At 44.8% G+C, this 21,864-nt stretch overlaps 1 protein-coding gene across 1 annotated transcript in view; it reads left to right on the forward strand.

Annotated features, from left to right (window-relative positions):
- The first annotated feature begins 2,872 nt into the window (after nt 1-2,872).
- Nucleotides 2,873-21,864, forward strand: part of frem1b (Fras1 related extracellular matrix 1b) — a 47,117-nt gene continuing 28,125 nt past the window's right edge. Inside the window, exons 1-16 of the mRNA XM_080011236.1 lie at nt 2,873-2,972; nt 5,096-5,394; nt 5,886-5,980; nt 6,069-6,328; nt 6,873-7,072; nt 8,949-9,272; nt 9,870-9,978; nt 10,786-10,917; nt 13,639-13,983; nt 15,230-15,372; nt 15,765-15,961; nt 19,176-19,263; nt 19,599-19,766; nt 20,169-20,377; nt 20,562-20,655; nt 21,104-21,356. Of these exons, the coding sequence (XP_079867362.1) occupies nt 5,164-5,394; nt 5,886-5,980; nt 6,069-6,328; nt 6,873-7,072; nt 8,949-9,272; nt 9,870-9,978; nt 10,786-10,917; nt 13,639-13,983; nt 15,230-15,372; nt 15,765-15,961; nt 19,176-19,263; nt 19,599-19,766; nt 20,169-20,377; nt 20,562-20,655; nt 21,104-21,356 (2,848 nt within the window). The 5' untranslated portion in view covers nt 2,873-2,972; nt 5,096-5,163. The remainder of the gene's footprint in view (nt 2,973-5,095; nt 5,395-5,885; nt 5,981-6,068; nt 6,329-6,872; nt 7,073-8,948; nt 9,273-9,869; nt 9,979-10,785; nt 10,918-13,638; nt 13,984-15,229; nt 15,373-15,764; nt 15,962-19,175; nt 19,264-19,598; nt 19,767-20,168; nt 20,378-20,561; nt 20,656-21,103; nt 21,357-21,864) is intronic.

The following is a 21,864-nucleotide window of genomic DNA, read 5'->3' on the forward strand; positions in this document are numbered from 1 at the left end:
TATAATAAAATAGAACAAAAAGTAAAGGAACTTAAGAGAATATATTAAAAGTTAAAATAAATACAGCAAAAAATCGCCGAAAATTTCAAAGCAGAAATAGTCAAAGATACAGAAATATACAGAATATACAAATTTATCAAAAAAATTCACAAGACAGGGCATTTTTTTAATATAAAGCAACAGGTACAGGTACATTTACAAGTATACGACTATTTTAGGAATATAATAGAGTAAAAAGTAAATGTATTTGCTTTGAAATGTAGCGGAGTAAAAGTAAAATAAAGTCTCTGAATCTCTGAATACGGAATATCCTCAATGTTCTGTGCAGTGCATATCAAAACAAATAGGCAAACATAAGAAAGTAATAAGAAATACAATATTAAAACTGGCACTGTACAATAAACCTAAAAATGAATTAAAAATAAAAATGGCAATATACACCAAAAACATGCAAAACAAGTTGAAAAACAGAAGAAACTCGAAATATTGTACAATAAGACTAAAACATGTACAATAAACATACTCAGACAGACAGCAGTATGTCATACGCGGGATATACGGTATTTGTGGCAAACTGGCATCCCCAATAATTTGTTACAGCGCTTCAGATTGGCTGCTGAGAGACACTGAAAATGATTGATTGAGAGCGTCAAGAATAAGGAAGCGGGATAGGATTCAGTCAGTCTCCGAGAGAACAACTCGTGAGAGACGTCGAGTGCGAGACTGAGAGAAGAAGGGCGCGTTGAGAGGCTGCGTGTGAATCCACAGTAAGAAGCTGGGAAGTTATTTTTCTAGTCTGTTCGCCTGATGTGGGCCAGTGCTACGTCATGCGAGAGCCAGTCATTTCAGTACGCTTCCTTCTATACGAGCCAACTAGAAAGCTCCCAGTGAGGCGGGAGACCGGAACCCCGTTGGAGATCCCAGACACCAGCCTGGGGGAACGGCAGAAAGCCGGCTACACCTCCCTCTCACCTCCGCTACACCTCCCTCTATCGGGCCGCTGTGGACTCCCACCCGGTCCCGCAGCACGGTGAGGAGTGTCACTGGGGGGAGCAGTGCTCCGCCCCGCCCGGTACGTTTTATCATTTGCCGTGTTTCAAAGTTTCAACGTTGTATTTATTTGTCACATGCACACTTTTAACAAGTCAAGGGCATGCCCCCCCCCCCGAAAATGCAGCTGTAAAGTTTAATTAATACATAATAAATACTGTACATACAAAAAACGTAATGTAAAAAAAACCTGTCAAACCCCCCTTGAATCTTCATATATAAAACAAAAACACGCCTTTGGCAGTGTCCTCATTACCAACCCGGATGGCTTGGAGGGAAGTGTTAGTTATTCACACACTGATCACAGACGGGCATTTACTCAGATTTTGAGCCATTAACTCCATGCTGAGGATGGAGTGATGGACGTCCCCGCCAGCCAAAGCTTAGGACAGACTCACCACTGGATCCCAGCTAATCCTGCCCAGGACAGACTCTCCACTGAAGCCTAGCCAATCAGAGCTCAGGACAGACTCATCAATGGATCCCAGCCAATCAGAGCCCAGGACTGACTCATCGCTGCATTTCAGCCAATCAGAGCTCAGGACAGACTCACCACTGGATCCCAGCCAATCAGAGCTCAGGACAGAATCACCACTGTAGCCTAGCCAATCAGAGCGCAGGACAGACTCATCAATGGATCCCAGCCAATCATAGCTCAGGACAGACTCACCACTGGATCCCAGCCAATCAGAGTTCAGGACAGAATCCTCACTGTAGCCTAGCCAATCAGAGCTCAGGACAGACTCACCGCTTGATCCCAGCCTATCAGAGCTCGGGACAGAATCATCACTGGATCCCAGCTAATCAGAGGTCAAGACAGTCTTACCACAAGATCCCAGCCAATCAGAGCTCAGGACAGACTCACCACTGGATCGCAGCCAATCAGAGCTCAAGACAGAATCGCCACTGGATTTCAGCCATCCAGGGCTCTGGACAGCATGCCACTGGATCCCAGCCAACCACAGCTCAGGACATAATCGCCACTGGATTTCAGCCATCCAGGGCTCAGGACAGACATGCCACTGGACCCCAGCCAATCACAGCTCAGGACAGACTCACCACTGGAGCCCACCAAACAGAGCTCAGATTTTTCCCTCTTCAAATCCAACCCAAGTCCTGATTTAAGAAAAAACTGAAGTAACCTGGCTTTGTCAGTTTTCCTGATTTCCTTGGAGTGTAGTGGAATGTATCTTCTAATAACTCATATCAACAGTTAGGTGTTGACCTGTAGTCGTTCTGCTGCTGTTCAGCTCAGCAGTGTCTCAACGATCCCACCATCATGCTGCAGAGTAAATCTCCGCACCGAGACCTGTCTGTCGTTCATGTCTGTTGTTTTTGGATGGATTTGATTAGATTCTTCTTTAATTCATTTTTTCTTTCTTAATATCATTCTGTAACATTTCGGGCGAAGGGAGGGAGCCTGGGTCTAACTGGGTCAAAGAGGAGGAGAGAGAGATGTAGAATGAGAAAGGTAAAGAGGTGGACAGAAAGAGAGAGAGGGGGGGGGGGGACATAAAACCTCAGAACACTTCCTGTCTGTGTTCCCCCTTTACTCCCCATTTGCTCTCTCTCCCCTCTCTCTCCCTCTCTCTCTGCCCGACACTGAAGTATGAAGACAGACTTTCTGACAAGGAGACTTAACCTGCGGCCGTCCCGTTTTCTCCCGGTTCTCTCTCAATTTCTCTCTTTGTCCTTCTGTCCGTGTGTCTGTCTCTCCCTGCAGTGTTTTGTCTTTCATTGCAGGGTACCACATGTTTAGGAGCGACTGAGATTTTTAGAATTGGGGGTTGGCTGAAAGTGTGTGTGTGTGTGTGTGTGTGTGTGTGTGTGTGTGTGTGTGTGTGTGTGTGGGTGTGTGTGTGTGTGTGTGTGACAGCATTGCTCTGGTTGCAGATGGTGTTGAAGAGAAGACAAGCATACAGGTAAAGACATTCTCTCCCTCTCTCCCCCTCCCCTCTCTCTCCCCTCTCTCTCCCTCTCTCTCCTCACGCTGCGTAATGGCAGCAGTATAACTTTATTGTCTTTAAAGTGTTTGGGGCCGTTGCCTCCTGCAGGGTGCAAACGGCTTCTCAGATCTTTAAAACTCGCTGCTGTTTGGGCTCGGAGTTTGTGGCTTCGCCCGATGGACTTTTTCTCGCGACGCAGAGCGTGGCGAGGCTTCTCGCAGGAACACCAAGTATGTTTTCCTTTTAGCGGTGAGTCGTTTCAAAGTATTTTAGCAGCTGGAGGCTCGGAGCCGGACGTGGATTTATGACGTTAGCAGGGCTTCATGTGGCTGCTGCGTGTGTTTGCCTCACACCATGTAATACTGTTTCATTCAGTTGAAATCAGTTCAAATAAACTTAACTGAAGTTTGGATTTACAGGTTTGCAGACAGACATTTAGATGAAGCGAGAGCACTTGGAATTTTGTGGGGAAAAAAACTTTTTATGGAGATTAAACATACAGACAATCAAGAGAACAGCAAAGTCAATTCAAAAATCCTGACTCTTAAAAAATATAGATGTAGATTTTTATTTTCTAAAACAACCTCTTTGATGTGTGTAGTATTACTTCATGAATCAGAATCAGAATCAGAATCAGAAATACTTGAATAATCCCAGGGGGAAATTATTTTCGTTACAGCTCCAATCTACATACAACATATTTACATACAACATATTAACATACAACATATAATAATTATTAAGAAAACATATTTATATATAAATAAATATATAAACATATCTATATACACAAAGTAAAGAGTAAAATGTACAGTTAAAAATGAATAAAGTAGGATTAATTACTACAGTAATGTAAAGGGTATTTTAACACAACAACTGCTTGAAGATCCCAGTAACACCCTTTAAACTATGCAATTTAAAGTGATTTCATTTAAAGTATATTAGAGTGAAACCAGCGTTGTATAGTTAAATTATATGATCTGTTGTTTAAGGGAAGTAAAACTGCAAATGGGTCACTAAGCAAGAGGTGGTTCATAGTTCACACACACACACACACACACACACACACACACACACACACACACACACACACTCACACACACACACACACACATACACACTAACACACACTAATGAGCCCACCACATCCAGGCCTGTCAGTCTGGATCGTGAGTAACATGCCAGCTCTACTGGGATGCTTTGATCATGACCCCCCCACACACACACACCCGACCCCCCACACACGCACACATACGCACGTAGACACAAACACACACACGCACACACACACACACACACACACACACACACACACGCACGCACGCACACACACACAGACACACACAAATACACACAAATACACACACACACACACATACGCACGTAGACACAAACACACGCACACACACACACACACACGCACACACACACACACACACGCACACACACACACACACACACACACACACACACACACACACACACACACACACACACACACACACACACATTTAGTCCTTGTTTCCTTCATTAGAGCAACTTGTGAAGTGAAACGGAGGGTGAAAGCCTGGATGACTGATTATCTGTCTGACTGTCTCATACCGTTTTTTCACCAAAATTGGCCGGTACACCCAGGTTTTTTAAACACGAGTAAAACCAATAAATATACAGTAGGTGATTGACGCTGTTCCCATTGCCAGTAGACAAGTATGCAAGTTTCTTTTTTTTTTCTGGTGTGTCACGTTCAACATCAGGAACAGGGGAATCTCATGGTTCCAGTGTGATCGCGAAAAAAACAATAAAAGCAGCATCGAGTATCCATGCCTGCACCCGCACACCGGCAGCACCGATACTGGTCCTTCGGCGGCGGTTCAGAGACGTGCAGTGGGAAAGGGGTATTACTGACTAGTTAGCTGTCTCACTGTTTTACTGACTGATTATCTGTCTCGCTGTCTTACTGATTAGTTAGCTGTCTCACTGTCTTACTGACTGGTTAGCTGTCTTTCTGGCTTTCTTACTATTCCCACTTGTAAACTGTCTTACAGACTGTCTGTCTTACTCACTGGTAATTAACCAATTAAAGCTGGTTGCTGTGGCAGGTTGCCGTGACGTCCACATTGAGGAGGGGAATCAAAGACAGACTCCTGGAGGACGAATCTAATTCAACATGGCCACCATGGTGGCGTTGTCTTGCATGCTGCTGGGGGTGCTGATCGCTCCGCCCTGCGGCGGCGTGCGGCTGGTGCAGGTGCAGTCGGAGCTGCAGGTCATCAGGGGGCGCTCTGCGTTCCTCAGCTACAGAGAGCTGCAGATCCGGGTGGAGCAGACAGCCGACTGCAAGGTTGAGGTGGTCCTAAACGAACCAGTCACCCAGAGAGTCGGAAAGCTCTCTCCACAGGTGGAGTTCCAGTCCTTTATATATCGTTTTCACAGCAAGCACACAAATCAACACAGATTTCATTTTTTTTTTTTTCATAATGTATAAAGTTATAAACCCAGTTCTAATGACGCTAGCTTGGCAGTTGCTTAGCAACAGTGGCTTCCAATCGTAGTGTCGGATACAGAAATCTATGCCCCGCAGAGTGTCGCAGAGTGTTACGCATCTGGTTTGTGACTCTGTAGAACTGAATGAGAGTTCCTTCAAGTTGTTGTCCTTTGTGGGATTCAGTATGAAGGTGGCTTCAGAGTGGACAGGGCACAGACAAACAGAGAGACAAAGTAGATGCAAAGGGCTATCAAATTATTATTTTTAAAGATAATCACACGGAACTTTATCTCAGTATTTGAGGCCATTGTTCATTCATGTTTGCTGTACTTTAATATTTTGCTGAAAATAAGGTTTCGTCTGAGGTTTTTTTATATCTTGTGATGTGCTCTCTTGTCCTGCAGGTGTTTGATTGTCGTTTCCTAGACGATGAGGTGAAATATGTCCATAATGGCTGCCCTCTTCTGGACCAGGACACCGTCATGCTGAGAGTCTACAGGTCGCTTCCTGCTCCCGCTGTCTGATGGATGTGACGTAACCTACTGTGAGGCTAGTAATCCTTCCTGCATTTTGGGCTGTGGCTCCAGGTTCACAGTGTCTGAGACCCAGGTGGAGGCCGTGGTCCTGACAGTGCAGGTGGTGGAGCCCACTTCCAACCTGGTGGAGTTGGGTTCTACTCCGCTGGTGGTGCTCCACTTCTACGGCCTGTCCAACGCCATAAACAGCTCGGTGCTGAGCGTCAGGACCTCGGTGGGTGTGACCTGTACGGTCCGACTGATGACCTCTGACCTCAGTGTGCCCTCGCTGGGTCAGCTGGTCAGAGAGGAGGATTCCGGACCCAGGAAGGGTAACTCATGTTGACTTGGATCACAGTGCCAATATTCCGACAATTCAAGTTCCCATTATTTTATTATCGAAAATCTGTGCCACATTGGTTGAATGTGACAATCATTTAAACATTCAACATTAAATCCCCACAGCAAAGAAAATGGAGAAATAAATAAATAGTATCACTTGCCAAACCAGTCAGAAGTTAACAGGAGCTTCTGAAGTACGCAGCACCAGTGCACTAGCACTGTAGTAGTGAAAAATAATGGTAATAATGGCATTATACTAGTACTAATGGTAATACTACTCTGACTACTAATAGTAGTATTAATAATGTAAGTACCTCTACTAATAATATTGATGTATAATTATGACTGCAAAGACCAATACTTTAACTGAAGGGAGGGGGTGTGTGTTTTAAAGCTTATTATAACCTCTAACTCAAACAGTCTGTGTATGTTCATATCAACTAATCATCGTGTTACCCACGTGAAGAAGGTCACATCAAGTCAGGAGCAGAATAACGGACCCAACTGCCAACTCCTGTGCTTTCACCCTCCCAGGCAGAGAGACAGGAGAGCTGTGTCCAGGTAACAAGCCCTGCCTGCACCCCACCAGGGAGGTGCGCTTCTTCAAAGCCAGCTGCCAGGAGTTCCTCAGCTCAGGTCTGAAGTACCAGCACCTGAACCCCCCCTCTCCAGAGATCGACTACATCCCCATCAGGGTGGAACTCCGGGAGCTGGGCTCTAGGACTCTGCTGGAGGTACGAAACATACACTGTCTGTCTGTCTGTCTGTCTGTCTATCAAACCTTTCCTGCTGTATTTCTTCAAAATGAGGGGCGAATTCACAAAAGGATTGCGCTCCACTACACTCGCCTGTTTCGTAAAACAGTGGCAGCAGTGAGCAGTGGCATAAATACGTAATGGAGACTCTCCATTTCGCATTCATGCCACTGCTCTACACTTGCCCGTTTTATAAATTTACATTGCATTTATGCGCCGCTGCGCATGCCCATTTCCTGTTTCTCCAAATAAAACAAATAAAAACAGTGTGTTTTTATTATTTTAGATGTATTTACTTGACTAATTTTCCCAATTGAAAGAAACAATACAAGCTCTGTGTGTGCTGTATATCATGGAGCCATTGATTGATTGATACCCCCCCGCTGACTCACAGATGCACAAATTATTTGTTTTGCCACATGGATAATCAGAGGCAAAACAAGGGCAAATTGCAACCAGCTGAAAAACTTTGGCATATCATTAGCACAATATCTTTTGTGAATCTTAAATTGAGACGGGGCAGATACCAAGTGCAATTGATGCGTATGTCATGGAACTACAGTATTAGCGGCTGCAATCCATTCTTTGTGAATTCCCCCCTCAGAGTGGGAGATGCATTATATGTATTCTATGTTAAAGTGGTCCACTGAGAAAGTGGAGGAGTGGAGGGTGCAATGATGAGGTTGGTGTCCTGGCAAAGGTGTGAGAGACTTTATCAGCTGTTTGGAACTGGAGGCGGCTTGGTGGAACAGGAACCCAGAGCTAAATGTCACCTAATAGAGGGGCTGAATCACACAGACAGAAAACATAAAATCCAATACTTTGCATTTCAATTCAGAAGTAATGCCTCATAGTTTTTGATTAGATTAGTTTCGATGGGAAAATTGGGGAAAAGTAAAAAGTTGAGTGATCCTGAAAAAAATGGAGCTTTAGAATTTGAATACACACTGAGTTCATTTCTCTGAAGCATGTTCAGTTTGGTGCTGACTGATCATCTATCTATGAGGGCTGCCCCTGAAAGTCGACGAGTCGAAACGTCAGTCCGAAACCTGTCGGTCGACTGAGATTCTTCAAGTCGACTTTTTTTTGTCGTTTTTTATCTTGAACAGGGTTTTCGGTCAGTGTGCATAACAATAACAAGATAAAACAGATAGAAGCTTACAAAATGCACAGGGATAACATTTCAATGGTGAATTATAAATAAGGGGAATCATAAATATATTTTTATATGTGTGAATTGTCCGCACACGGACGTGAACACAGCTCTCTGTGCGCCCCGATTGCCGTGCCCCGTTCCTCCAGATAACTACAAACAGTGTGGGGACCGGGCACAGAGGAAAAGGACACGACTAGAAGACTCGTTAAGATTATTTTCTGTGTGTACCGTATGGAGAGCAGGTGATTGGGGAGAGAGTCATGGAGAAAGTGTCCTCATTATACACGGTTTAGTTCCATACCGTTCCATGCGCAATTGTTTCGTTCTATAAGCAGATAATAAAATAAAATAATAACCTACATCCAAAATAAAAACACATTGCTTTGGCACGCCAGTCACGGACAACCCATCGCTGGTGCGTGCATCGCTAGCGTGCACATCGTCAGTACCATCCGAGAGGGAGACAGGTGCACAAAATGTGCCCCAATTGCACCCTCTCCTACCCCCCCGCCTCCTCCGGATGCCGCCCTAGGAGGCCGCCTATCTCACCTATAGGAAGAGTCGGCCTGGCCAGCCCTGCCCCCCTCCCCAGAATCGTCGAATATTAGCAATGAACAGCCAAATCCAATTTCACTGATAAAATTCTGAGTTCAGCTCTTATTTTCTACATTGATAAGAGATTCACTAACTCACCCCCAGACGCAGGCAATCTGGCTCCCAGTTCTGATCCAGGGAGCCATGCAGAACCAGCCACCCCAGGCGGCCTTCATGGCCTCTTTCATCTTGGAGGTGGACCAGTTCATTCTCACCCCGCTCACCACCGATGCCCTGGATGCCACCGACCATGAGACCCCCCAGGAGAGGCTGGTCTTCAATGTGACGGCGCCCCCTGCTGAGGGCTACATCACCCACCTGGACGACCAGACCAAGCGCTGCGGCTCCTTCAGCTGGCTGGACCTGCACGAGATGAGGGTCGCCTACCAGCCCCCCAACAGCAGCAATGCAGCCAGGAGAAGCTACCAGGTACCTGTCTGCCTGTCTGTCTGACCGACTCAAGCTGCAAAAGTCCCTGGCCAGGATTAAGTGGCTAAAGAAAATGGATGGATGAATGAATATACACGTGGATAGTTGTAATGGATCGCTTAAAGATATATTACAGTTCTTTCACAAATTTCACATGAGCTAGGCTAGTTGATCCTTTCTGCAGCCTTGTATTCAGCTAACTTCGTTAGCATACAGCCAGTGACCATCTTGACTTTTTTCCTGACTGATCCGCCATGACACAACCAAACATGTGATGTTTTGACCAATTAGACGCAGCATCACATGCAACTCAAAACACTGTTCATTGTTTATTGTTCTAAACTTGTCTTTTTGCTTGAAATGTTCTGCTTTACTGTGAGTATACTAGAGTCTTGACTTATCTGACACAAAAATAACTGGCAAGGCCTTACTCAATAAATAAATTATTGAATAAAGATAATTTGAAATTAGTTCATTTTGGAATAGAGGTTGTAGCCAACTCCTTCCACTCTCAGCACCTTGAATTCTTCTTCTTCTTCAGTTTGCAGGCTGTTTTTCCTGTGATGTTTCATTGCTGACTCCTCTCCTCCCGACAAGGTGGAGTTCAAGGCGATAGACGGCTCCTACGCTACCAGCCCACCCATCGTGGTTCACTTCTCCATCAGGGCGGCCGAAACAAACGCCCCCAGAGTCTCCTGGAACATGGGTACACCCAGCGATCACAGCATCACAATCGACGTACAGAAAAACCACATGGAACCATGTGACCTGCACAACATTTTAAATACAGCCTCTGCTTCTTTGGTTTCTCCTTCACACATTGCTACTGTGATTTCACTGCATTCATTTTTAATTAATAACAACTGTCAGCTAGGTGTAATGAATGATCAGAAGGACATTAGGAATATTTGGATCGCTTCAGGCCTTGTTACCATGGTAACATCTCTATGGACTGAGCTGCAGTGGAGAGAGAACTGAAAACATGCACTCAAGTTACATATGACATTCCTGAAATTGCACTCAACTAGACGGAAAACTGCTAGTGTAGAAAGAAACAGAGTATACGTCTCACAAACTACTCAAAGTATTAATTATTTTTTTTAACCATTATCAATAGAAGCGTTCAATCGAAAGAAAATATATTTCAACTTCTTTCATCAAATCACAATGCATGGTTATCTCATAATTATATGCATGAATGGATCCCTTAACTAAGGCAAAAATACAGATGAAAAACACAAATGAATACAGATAAAGCAGCAATCTAAAATGTTTTTAAACCAGTAAGGAAAATGAGTGGAACCAGCTGACTGACCACCAGCCACTGACGACACAAAATGCAGATGAAACATTTTGATCAAATTCAAATTGTTCTTAGTAGCGATTGATGATAAAATCAGCAAAGTAGATTACATAGCGTAATGAATACTTAAGTAAGAGTAAGGTAATTCCACCCAGGTAATTCCAGTCAGGGGAGCAGTTCTCCTGCTGAGCTGTGGTCCTCTGTCTTCAGGTCTGGATCTGCTGGAGGGACAGTCCAGACCCATCACCTGGGAGCAGCTGCAGATCGTGGACAACGACAACTTGGATGCCGTGTTCCTGGTGGCCGTGGACGGTCCTCTGCACGGACGGCTCACTGTCAGAGGTCAGGGGTCGGAGGGATCTGGCAGGGGTCAGGGGGTCATACAAGGACAATTCAATGTGTATTATTTAGAAGACATCATTTAAAAGCAAAGAAGAATAAGAGCATCGAATTAAGAAGCGAAAAACAGATGAAAAAGAACAGGCCCCCACTTGGTTATAAGGACTCAAACCTAGTTAGAAACTCGGTAGGACTGTTTCTACACTGTCCTACACACACAAATCTAAAAACAGACGAAAAGACAAAGTTCAATTTTAAAACAGTTTTATTCACTGAAAAACAGTTGCAAATCGAAACATTTTGAATCTGGATTTGGAAGTGTTGGTCCTGAGAATAACTCAACACTGGTTCCTGTTTAGTCTTTACTCTACAGTAGCCATTGTTTCTGGAGTTTATTTTCAGACCTGGACTCTAGTTGCGTTCAGGTTTAATCCTTGATTATAATTTTGTTTTTAACCCCAGAGTCCACACACTCAATCTGAGTTTACTGTAACTCGCGGGGAGTTGAAACCAAAGAGCAGTATTCACTGTGTACTAAATGCTCCTAGTTTCGTGAAGTGGCTCCATAGAACAAAAGTGACAGATTTCTGGCAGCTTAGTGTGAAAGACTTAGTATTTTTTTGGGGTAATTGTGGAATTTTGATAGTTTTATGTTAAAAATTGCGAAATACCTTTCAGAAAAGTTGCCCAGTAAGTCACAAGGGAAAGGACCCTTTTTGTGGCTGGTCCATCATACCAGCCCATAATTCCCTCCTAGTTTTCTGACAAGCCGTTCAGCAAATTCCCATGGAAGGCCTGGCCTTTTCCGCCTTTTTAACTCCATGTGTTCCCCGTCCGTCAGGGAGCGCTGTGTGACTTGTTAAGCATATGTCTCGTGGCCCTGCATGCGTTCCCTAATCAGGTGTAAAATGGTCTGGGGCCACGTGGCTGGGGGGGCTCCACCACAACATGGCTGCCTCTCCCTCTCTCTCTGGGTCAGCTCTGCGTCTGTCCTTCCACCCCAGCGGACGGAGAAGCTCTTTTGTTCAGTGCTCTGCCTGGCTGCGGCAGATTGGAGGGACTTATGGCATTTCATGGTGCGCTGCACAGCGAGCAGATGCCCTGTCCCCAAACAGGTCCTCGTCCTAGCAGGGAGCGCCGAGCACAGCAGGACCCGGGCGGATGAATGAACTCAGCACTCCAAGGGATTTCAGCACGGAGGAGGCCAGAGACCTGACCTTTCATGGAAGATTTAGAGAGAGGGTGAGGGGGGGGGCGTCATAGAGAGAGAGTGAGAGACCAAGAGTCAGCTTTGATTGAACCTTCATGGTCTCTTCATAGCACAGTTTTAGCTGCTTGTGTTTTCAGGTGTTTTTTGATTTGTAAGTTACATTTAGCTCAGATTGGACACTGCACAGTAAGCAACACTGTGAGCACACTGGTGTCTGAAGCAACTATCTGATAAATGGCTAGCTCGTTGACATTTTTTTATTATATTATATTTTTGTCTTTGGACTTTCAGGCTTTCAGGAACTTTTAATTTGTTTCGTAGTAGCTGTAGCAGCCGAACCCACAGTGTTACCGTAGCGACTGAGTGATATCTGTAATACATAAACCCCATCACTTCCTGTGCCGCCGTATGACTTCCTGCCAGTATACTATCCAGTATACATGCTCAGAAGAGTCTGACTGTGTCTTGGATAGGTGGGCTGGTATAGTCAATCAAAAGTTTAAATTTTCCCCCAAAAAACGCCCTAAACTGTGGCTCCATCCTCTGACAGGTTCTGGTTCTGTCAGGTCAACATCGTGCTCTGGTCTCTGAGGAGGAAACACTGAACCCCAAAACCTCAGAGCCACTGGGGAGAGTCACCATCCAACACCTTCAGCTAACTGGACGGCTGCCTGGCTGCACACACACACACACACACACACACACACACACACACACACACACACACACACACACACACACACACACACACACACACACACACACACACATTTCTACAGACACACACAAATTGATACACACATACGAATGCATAAAGATAAACACTCTCACAGATAGCGAAATACACACACATAAAGCCAAATATGCACAGCCACACACTCACACAAGTGGTCTCAGGTTGCGGAGCGTGTTTTTGGGTGTGTGCCCAGTGCCACCTTTGGGCCCAATTATCAGGCAGTTTGGAATGTTGGACTCGGTTGCCGGGTTTCCTGGTAATGAGGTTGTGAGTGCGAATGTTCATCACTCAATCTGTCTGCCGACCTTGCTGCTGTTCATCCTGGCACTGGCCAGCGCTAGCACGCTAGCCCTGGGACCGACGCCATCTTCCCAACGGTGGTTTAGGCGACATGGGGTGCGAGCCTCCAGGCACTCTCAGGAAGTTATTTCCAAGCAGCGCTTTGTGCTGGGTGAGAAAGCGGCGTGCACGTTGGAAACAGTGATTTAATAAAAGCGTGTCACTTGGCTGGAAAAGGGTTTGTCCACTTTGGAACGGAACCACGCAACACATGTTGAGCAGAAGGCCGGCGCGCCGTGTTTTCATGTTGAAGGAGCTTGGCGCTCCACATTTCAGTAAACTCTGTGTTCGCAGCCAAAAGCAGCACCGAGACAGATGGAGCGGAGCTGGATTCAGGACAGGAAGTAGAGAGTATCTCAGATTTGAAATAAATACAGTGTGTGTATGTGTGATAGTGTGTTTGATGGTGTATGTGTGTGATGGTTTGTGTGTGCTCCAGGTGTGAGGGCCTTCATGTTCTGGGTGGCGGATCTCCGCTCGGGCGTGGTGGTGTACCATCACTCAGACAGTGACTCCAATCGTGACCACATTGTGTTTCGGATCAGCGACGGGACTCACAGCATGCGACACAAGTTCCCAATCAGCATCCTGCCCAAGGACGACTCCGCCCCCTTTCTCATCAACAATGTGGTGCTGGAGGTGACTGAGGGCGGCGGGGTGCTCCTGGAGGAGTACCTGCTGCTCGCCTCCGACCTGGACTCCAGCGACGACTACATCCAGTACCGGCTGGTGGCCCCCCCCAAGACCGGGCGGCTGGTGAGGAAGACCCACCCCCAGGAGGAAGGTACTACACCTGTCCGGCGGTGTATGATTAGTTAGCTAGAGAAAGCAGTGAGAAAAAATCATTTATCTATTATCTATTTGTAAATGTTCCTGAGTTCCAGGTACAAATGCCTTTACAAGATTTCCTTGTTTTGTTCCCCATGTGTGTCAGCTATTATCCCACCATGAATCAGTTTCTTACAAGATACTCTACATTCTATAAATATTCAACATCATCCTCTTCATCACTTGAAGAGAAATTATTTTCCAAGCTTCTGTGGAGCAAAACTCTTCCTCGCCATAAACATTTGTAATTATTCATCTAATCACTTTTGTAAAAAGTGTTTTTACATGAAGGATTACTGCACTCTCTTTACACTCGATGCCGCAGTTTCGAAAGGGTCTGATTACATTTATCCTGCAAGGCAACATATCTATAGAGCTACAGAGATCATTTATAGATCTATAGAACATGCATCGCAGCAGTAGAATGCCAGTCACTTCCTGTGTAGATAGGAAGTCTAGTTGTTTTGTGAACAGAAGAGAATGTTAATCAGCATAATTCCCTTAAGCCTTTATTTTCTTAAAAAATAAAAAAAAAAATTGTAAAAAAAGTTGGTTTATGACACCAAAACCATCAGGTAAAAAGTTAAAGTCCACAAGGTTTATTCCAGAAAACAGGCAGGGGTCAAAGGCAGGAGATCAGTCAGAGAAGGCAAACTTATCTGTTCGGGTAAAGGCAGAGAATCAGGATCCAGGGAAACAGAGTCCAGGGAATCAGGCAGAGGTTAGGCCGGTGGGGGACAGGAATCATGTAGTAATGTAGAAGCGCTAAGCGTAATGCAAAAGACAATCTGGCAGAGAACAAAGGGAAGTAGACTGGTATTTATACTGAGGGACTAATGAGGGAATGAGCTGCAGGCAGGGTAACCAAGTGAAGAGAAGGGAGTGACAGCAAAGCAAAAGGGAGTGGGCGGATCTGAAATGACATGGAGGTTAATGACATGCCATAAGGAAATTACCAGATGAAAATAAAACATGAAAACAAACGAGTGAATTGAATGAAGCAAATATAAATACTGGGGGATGAAGTCTCATGACACTTTTACCATTCCTTGCCATTTCTATAGTATGAACTTCTCAACTGTTGGCACGGTGACTTTCCTGCTGACTCTGCGTCCTGTTTGGGGCTTTCAAATCTATTTTGATAGCAGCAGCAGGTATTGCATGATGATTCTGCTGAGTGAGACGATCTGGACTGTGCACAGGTCTTACTGTCGACAGCTTCCTCCAGAGGGAACTGTCCCAAGGTCTGATCTTCTACCAGCACTCGGGACACGAGGTGTTCGAGGACTCCTTCGACTTCACACTGTCAGACAACCACGAGCCGCCAAACCTGTCGCCCCCACACGTAAGAGTGGACAAACACACATTGATACTGAGGTTACAAAGAGGAGATCCAACTGCATTAGAACCAGGATCTTCTCAGAACATGCTTATGTGTTGTGAGTTATGTCCACACGTGGTGGCACATGCGTCTCCAATTTATCCCGAAAACATGCTTCTGTGGTCAGGAATACTCGATAGAGTAGGAAGTACCATGATCAAGTGGAGTTTGGTTTAAGAGAATTCCATAAGCTTCTATATTGCAGTACTATATCAATGTATTAGAAACTGAATTTGAGGATATTGAAATTATAGAATGCTTTTTTGGAAAACAGATTTATGAATAAGATGTTTAGGTTAGATCTCTGTTGTGACTCTGTGTGTGTGTGTGTGTGTGTGTGTGTGTGTGTGTGTCAGACGGTGGTCGTGCATGTGTTCCCGGTGAAGGACCAGCTCCCGGTGGAGGCCACGGGCAGTGTTCGCTCTCTGACTCTCAGAGAGAACGAGGTGGTTTTTCTGACTAAAGCTCAGCTTCACTTCAGCGACAGAGAAGATCCCAACGCCGACCTGACGTACAGAGTCAGCAGGAGCTGCTTCAGCCCCACACGCCCTGTGTAACACACACATTACTGGTTTTAGGCTGTGAATCATTAAAACAATATATAATCAAATTAATAAATAGATTTGCCATGAACAATAAACCTAAGAGGTTGACAATAAAATAAAAAACAGTGAACCAAAAAACATATGAACAGTAGAAATGTGGTAATGTACACTAGAGCTAACAATTAAAAACACTAAATATAAAGCTAAAAATTGACAAAACAACTATAAAATAAATCTACAATTTAAACAGTGATCAAGGAAAAAAATTACAATGAACAGTTAACTAGAAATAGACTAGAGAGCTAGACGTAGGGAAATTCACCAATATTACCCTAAGAATATACAGTACCAATTAAAACAAACCTACAGTAGGAGTAAACTGGGAAAATAAGCCTAAAATAAAGACTGAACCAGCGGCCATTCTAGGTGACCGCATCTATATATATATATATATATATGTATATATATGTGTATATTAACGTACATAACATTACGTCATTGATCAGACATTTTGACGGTAGTGTCAAACCCACATTCACCGACCAGCCACAACATTAAAACCACTGCCAGGTGAAGTGAATAACATTGCTCATCTCGTTTCAATGGCACATGTCAAGGGGTGGGATATATTAGGCAGCAAGTTAACCATCAGTTCTTGAAGTTGATGTGTTGGAAGCAGCACAAATGGGCAAGCTTAGGGATCTGAGCGACATTGACAAGGGCCAAATTGTAATGGCTGGACGACCGGGTTAGAACATCTTCAAAACAGCAGGTCTTGAGGGGTGGTCCTGGTATGCAGTGGTTAATATCTACCAAAAGTGGCCCAAGGAAGGACAACCGGTGAAACGGCAACCGAGTCATGGGAACACACAGGCTCATTGATGTGCGTGGGGAGTGAAGTCTAGCTCTAGCCGTCTGGTCCGATCCCACAGAAGAGCTACTTTAGCAGAAATTGCTGAAAACGTTTCTGCTGGCTATGATAGAAAGATGTCAGAACACACAGTGCATCGCAGCTTGCTGTGTATGGGGCTGCGTTGCCACAGACCGGTCAGAGTGCCCATGCTGACCTCTGTACACCACTGAAAGCGCCCACAATGAGCGCATGAGCGTCAGAACCATACGATGGAGTAATGAAGAAGGTGGTATGGTCTCATGAATCACATTTTCTTCTACATTGTGTGGATAGCGGGGTTAGGGACTGATCAGATCAAGCAACTGCGGGATGTGCTGGAACAAAAAGCCTGATCCATGGGGGCCGCACCTCGCAACTTATAGGACATAAAGGATCTGCTGCTAACATCTTGGTGGCAGATACTACAGGAAGCCTTCAGAGGGCTTGTGGGCTCCATGCCTCGATGGGTCAGAGCTGTTTTGGTGGCACAAAGGGGAGCTACACAATTTAAGTGGTTATTAGTGGTGGTTTTAATGTTATGGCTGATTGGTGTTTATTTAAAATCAAATAATATAATTTAATGGAATCTATTTTAACTGAAAACACAGACCCTCATCTGATAATTGCAGAGCATCGTTTGCTATTTTCCTCATAAAAGGCTGTATTCCTTATTTACACATTTACTAATGATTCATAATGTGAAAAACTAGGCACTGTAGAAAGAGGGGAGACTTATATTTACTAATTAAGAATGACGGTGCATACAAGAGGAGAGGGTTATATGTCTTTCTCTTTAATTCACCTTAATTTTTTCTTTGAACAGCTACTTTGTTCTTCTGAGAAAAAAAATCCCTATTTGTCTTTTTTGAGACTCAAAGCAGGAAAACTGACTAAGTCCAAAATGGTTATTCGAGCTGGAGGGAGGGATCTTTAAACGGTCATTCTCCAAAAGGTTTAAGGGAATGTAAAAGGAAGGAAAGCTTTCAAGATACGATGTGTACCTGAGGGTTTCTGCAATGTGGCTGCGTGACGATTTGGAAAACGTGGTTTCACAAGAACAAAGAAAAGACAGGGGGCTTGCTACAGTGCCACGTTACTTGAAAGTAGGTCCTTCAGGTAAACTTCATTATTGCTTGTGAGGGAGATCCTTGGGAGCAAAGGAACTCACTAGTGGGTGCGTGCCAGGGTTTTTAAATGTCCTTCGAGGGGGCGGCCAATGGTCGAGGGGTTTGTGAAAGATTTCATATTGGTCGGGGAATTCTCGCGAGACTCTCTGTTAGTACGTTCCACTTTGTTGTGAGGCATTCAAAACCCTATTCTATAATCTGAATCTTAGACTTCGTCTCTTTCAATTCTTAATCCCCGTATTAAGTTTGTGTTAGTCGTATACATCTAGAAATACAAGATAAAATCGCACATGTGAATACATCTTTGGAATGTAAGAATCTGACCACCAAATGAATGAATCCTTGGAATGCAAGCACATAAACACATACAAAAAATGAATCTTTGGGATGCAAGAAGGAAATCGTAAACGTCAATAAGTCTTTTAACTGCACGGATAAAATTGCACACAGAATTAATCTTTTAAATGCAAGAGGATGAATCCATAAGCCAAACAATAAATCTTGGAATAAGAAATAAATACTAGTTATGCTAGTCAGTAGGGGGTGTCTAAGGCAAAATGGAAAGTAAAAGTAAAAATATAACTTTGGTATTATACATCTCTCAAAGTCAGAAGGGGTGTTGTTCTTTGCACAATCACCGAAGGAAGAATGTTAAAGTGGTTATACATGGATTAAGATACCGTTTCTGCCCAGTCTCCTTTTTCGGGAAAAGAGAGTTCAGGTCATGTAAATCTTCTGTGCCAAATGGCCATTGTTCACTGGTCCAGCCATTTTGGCTGGGGTCCCTTGCGGCTCACAGCAGGGGGAGAATTCAGGAGACAAAAGGCCAGAGATGGCTGTGTCTGATCTCTTGGGCAGCTCCAACTGTTAAATAAGTTTGATCTTCCAAGATCATGTCTTACTCTAGGCGTCAGAGGGAGTTGAGCATATTCTCTACCAAAGTCAAGGTAGCTTCTCATAACAAACTAATAATTTTTTTATCAGTTTGATTGCATTAAAAACTTTCAGTTTAAAGACTGAAATTCCTACATATTTCTAACTTAGTAGTAACATATTGGGTGTTTTGCTCTGAGATTATCGACTTCCGTGGTGATTAACTTCAGTGCATTTTTTTTTTTCATAATATTAGTCATATAAATATTTATAGAATACTAAATTAAAGTGGAATCAGAGCCTGCAGTTGATGCTTCCGTCTCTATGCAGCTTGATGGACGCCGGGCGACTGTTCTACACTGACAGCAGCAACATGAGGAAGGACCCTGAAGTGCCCGTCCTCAAGTCCTTCACACAGGTCTCACACATACGCATACACACACACCATAACACACACACATTCATTTGGATTCATAATTGTCTTTAAGTTGTTTGTCATTTCACTTTCAGTGCCTACATTAAATCAAACTTTTAGATACTGTAGAAAAATTATAATTATACTTTTTATTTGTGTAGCACCTTTCATACACTGAATGAATTTCAATAGTGCTTCAGATAAAAAAGTGATAACAGGAAAAACAATCCATGCAAAGTGGATAAATGAGTGCTTCAAATGGCATGCAAATAAAATTTAGTAAAAGTCAAAAATGTCAATAGAAAATAAGACTTAAAATAATATTCCTCCTTCCTCAGCATGCAGTGAACCACATGAAAGTGGGCTTCATGCCTCCACTGGAGGACATCGGGCCAGAGGAACTGTTCGTCCAGTTCCTCTTCTCTGTCAGTGACCTGCACGGGGGCACCGTCAGCGACCTGACCTTCAACATCACCATCACCCCTGTGGATGACCAGGCGCCAGAGGTCAGAGGTCACGGCCAGTCCGACATGTTGATCAGGGCTGGGCCAATCCCGGAAAAATGTGTTATCACAGACTGCACAATATGGGACACATTAAGGGAACATTATGGGACAATATGTATACATTTCATTCCATTACATTACATTACGTCAGCAACGCTACGTCTGACAAACATCCGCTGTTCTGAGACCTGGAAGATTCTGGTAGTGAAAAATTAATTCAGAATCACCTGACAACACTCAACATTCTCTCTTGCGTTCCCCCTAGAACTGTGTTGCAGAACCCCATGTTAGAACCCCCTACTTGATGCAGCAGCTTCCTGGACTGAGGGATAGAGCCAATAGAGGGCGCCGCACCTCAGCTAGGTTCACTTCAGTTATTTTAATTTGACTTCTCCTCCTCAGGTCTACACCAACCTGCTGCGGGTGGAGGAGGGTGATGGGGTCTTTGTGACGGAGGAGCACCTTCTGGTGGAGGATCGAGACAGCCTGCAGGAGGTCTTGCGGGTGGTGGTGCAAAGAGCACCGCTTCATGGCTGGCTGGAGCTGCAGGGTCGACCTCTGCAGCAGGGAGAGAGTTTCACCCCGCTGGAGCTGAGAAGGCTGGGAGTCAGGTTGGATACACACACACACACACACACACACACACACACACACACACACGCATGCAGGCAGGCACACACACGCACAAGTACCCTCCCCCCCCCCGCCCCCACACACACACACACACACACACACATTTAAGTGGTATCTACATATTAGAATCCATGACCTGAAGCTCTGTTTGATTACACACAGGTACATCCACGATGACTCTGAGACCAGCGCAGACTCTGTGCTTCTGAACATCACAGACGGACATAATGCTGCTGGAGTAACGCTGCACATACAGGTTCCAACAAGAGCCCCAGCACACTGCTATATAGAGCTACACCTAACATACTGCTCTATAGAGCTACACCTAGCACTCTGCTATGTAGAACTTCACCTAACACTTTGCTATATAGAGCTACATCTAACACTGTGCTATACAGAGCTACAGATAACACACTGGTATATAGAGCTACACTTAACATGCTGCGATATAGAGCTATACATAACACTCTGCTATATAGAGTAACACCTACAGTGTAACACACTGATATATAGAGTAAGACAAGCTGCTCAGTGTAACCCTAGTCTGCTACTGGTGGACACTGGGAGCTGCCCAGTACAACCACAGTCACTCAGTGACTGAAGTGTTCTCTCCTTTTCCATGTCAGTCTGGACCTTCTGAGCGCCTTCATGTCTTTGATTACTCGACCTGCCTGTTGGTTTAAAACTGGTCTTGGTGTCTCTAGGTGCTTCCTGTGAACGATGAACCCCCCCAGCTGAGGAATGGCCTGCAGGGGGCACTGAGCTGTGTGGAGGGCGGGCAGGTGCAGGTCACCGTGGACTACTTGTCCGCTACAGACGTGGACAGTGATGACTCCAGGCTTAGCTACATGCTAGCTCGCAGCCCGTCCAGGGGGCAGCTGCGTCGAGCAGGCCATAGTGTGGACAAGTTCTCCCAGACGGACCTTCTGCAGGGACAAATCTACTACGCGCACACTGGTAGAATATACATCAATCAGCCACAACATTAAAACGATCACTAACTATCACTAATATTTTGTGGCTCCCCCTCGTGTCGCCAAAACAGCTCTGACCCATCGCGGCATGGACTCCACAAGCCCTCTGAAGGTGTTCTGCGGTATCTGGCACCAAGACGTTAGCAGCAGATCCTTTAAGTCCTAAGTTGCGAGGTGCGGCCCCCATGTATCGGGCTTGTTGTTCCAGCACATCCCACAGATGCTTGATCGAATCTGACCCTAACTCCGGCCATCCACATGATGTAGAAGAAAACGTGATTCATCAGACCAGGCCACCTTCTTCCATTGCTCCATCGTCCAGTTCTGACCCTCACATGCCCATTGTAGGCGCTTTCAGCGAGCTGTAATGCACTGTGTGTTCTGACACCTTTCTATTATAGCAGCATTTACTTTTTCAGCAATTTGTGCGACAGTAGCTCTTCTGTGGGATCGGACCAGGTGAGCTAGCCTTCGCTCCCAACGTGCATCAG

Source organism: Zeus faber (genome assembly GCF_960531495.2).
Source record: "Zeus faber genome assembly, chromosome: 1".
NCBI lineage: Eukaryota > Metazoa > Chordata > Actinopteri > Zeiformes > Zeidae > Zeus > Zeus faber.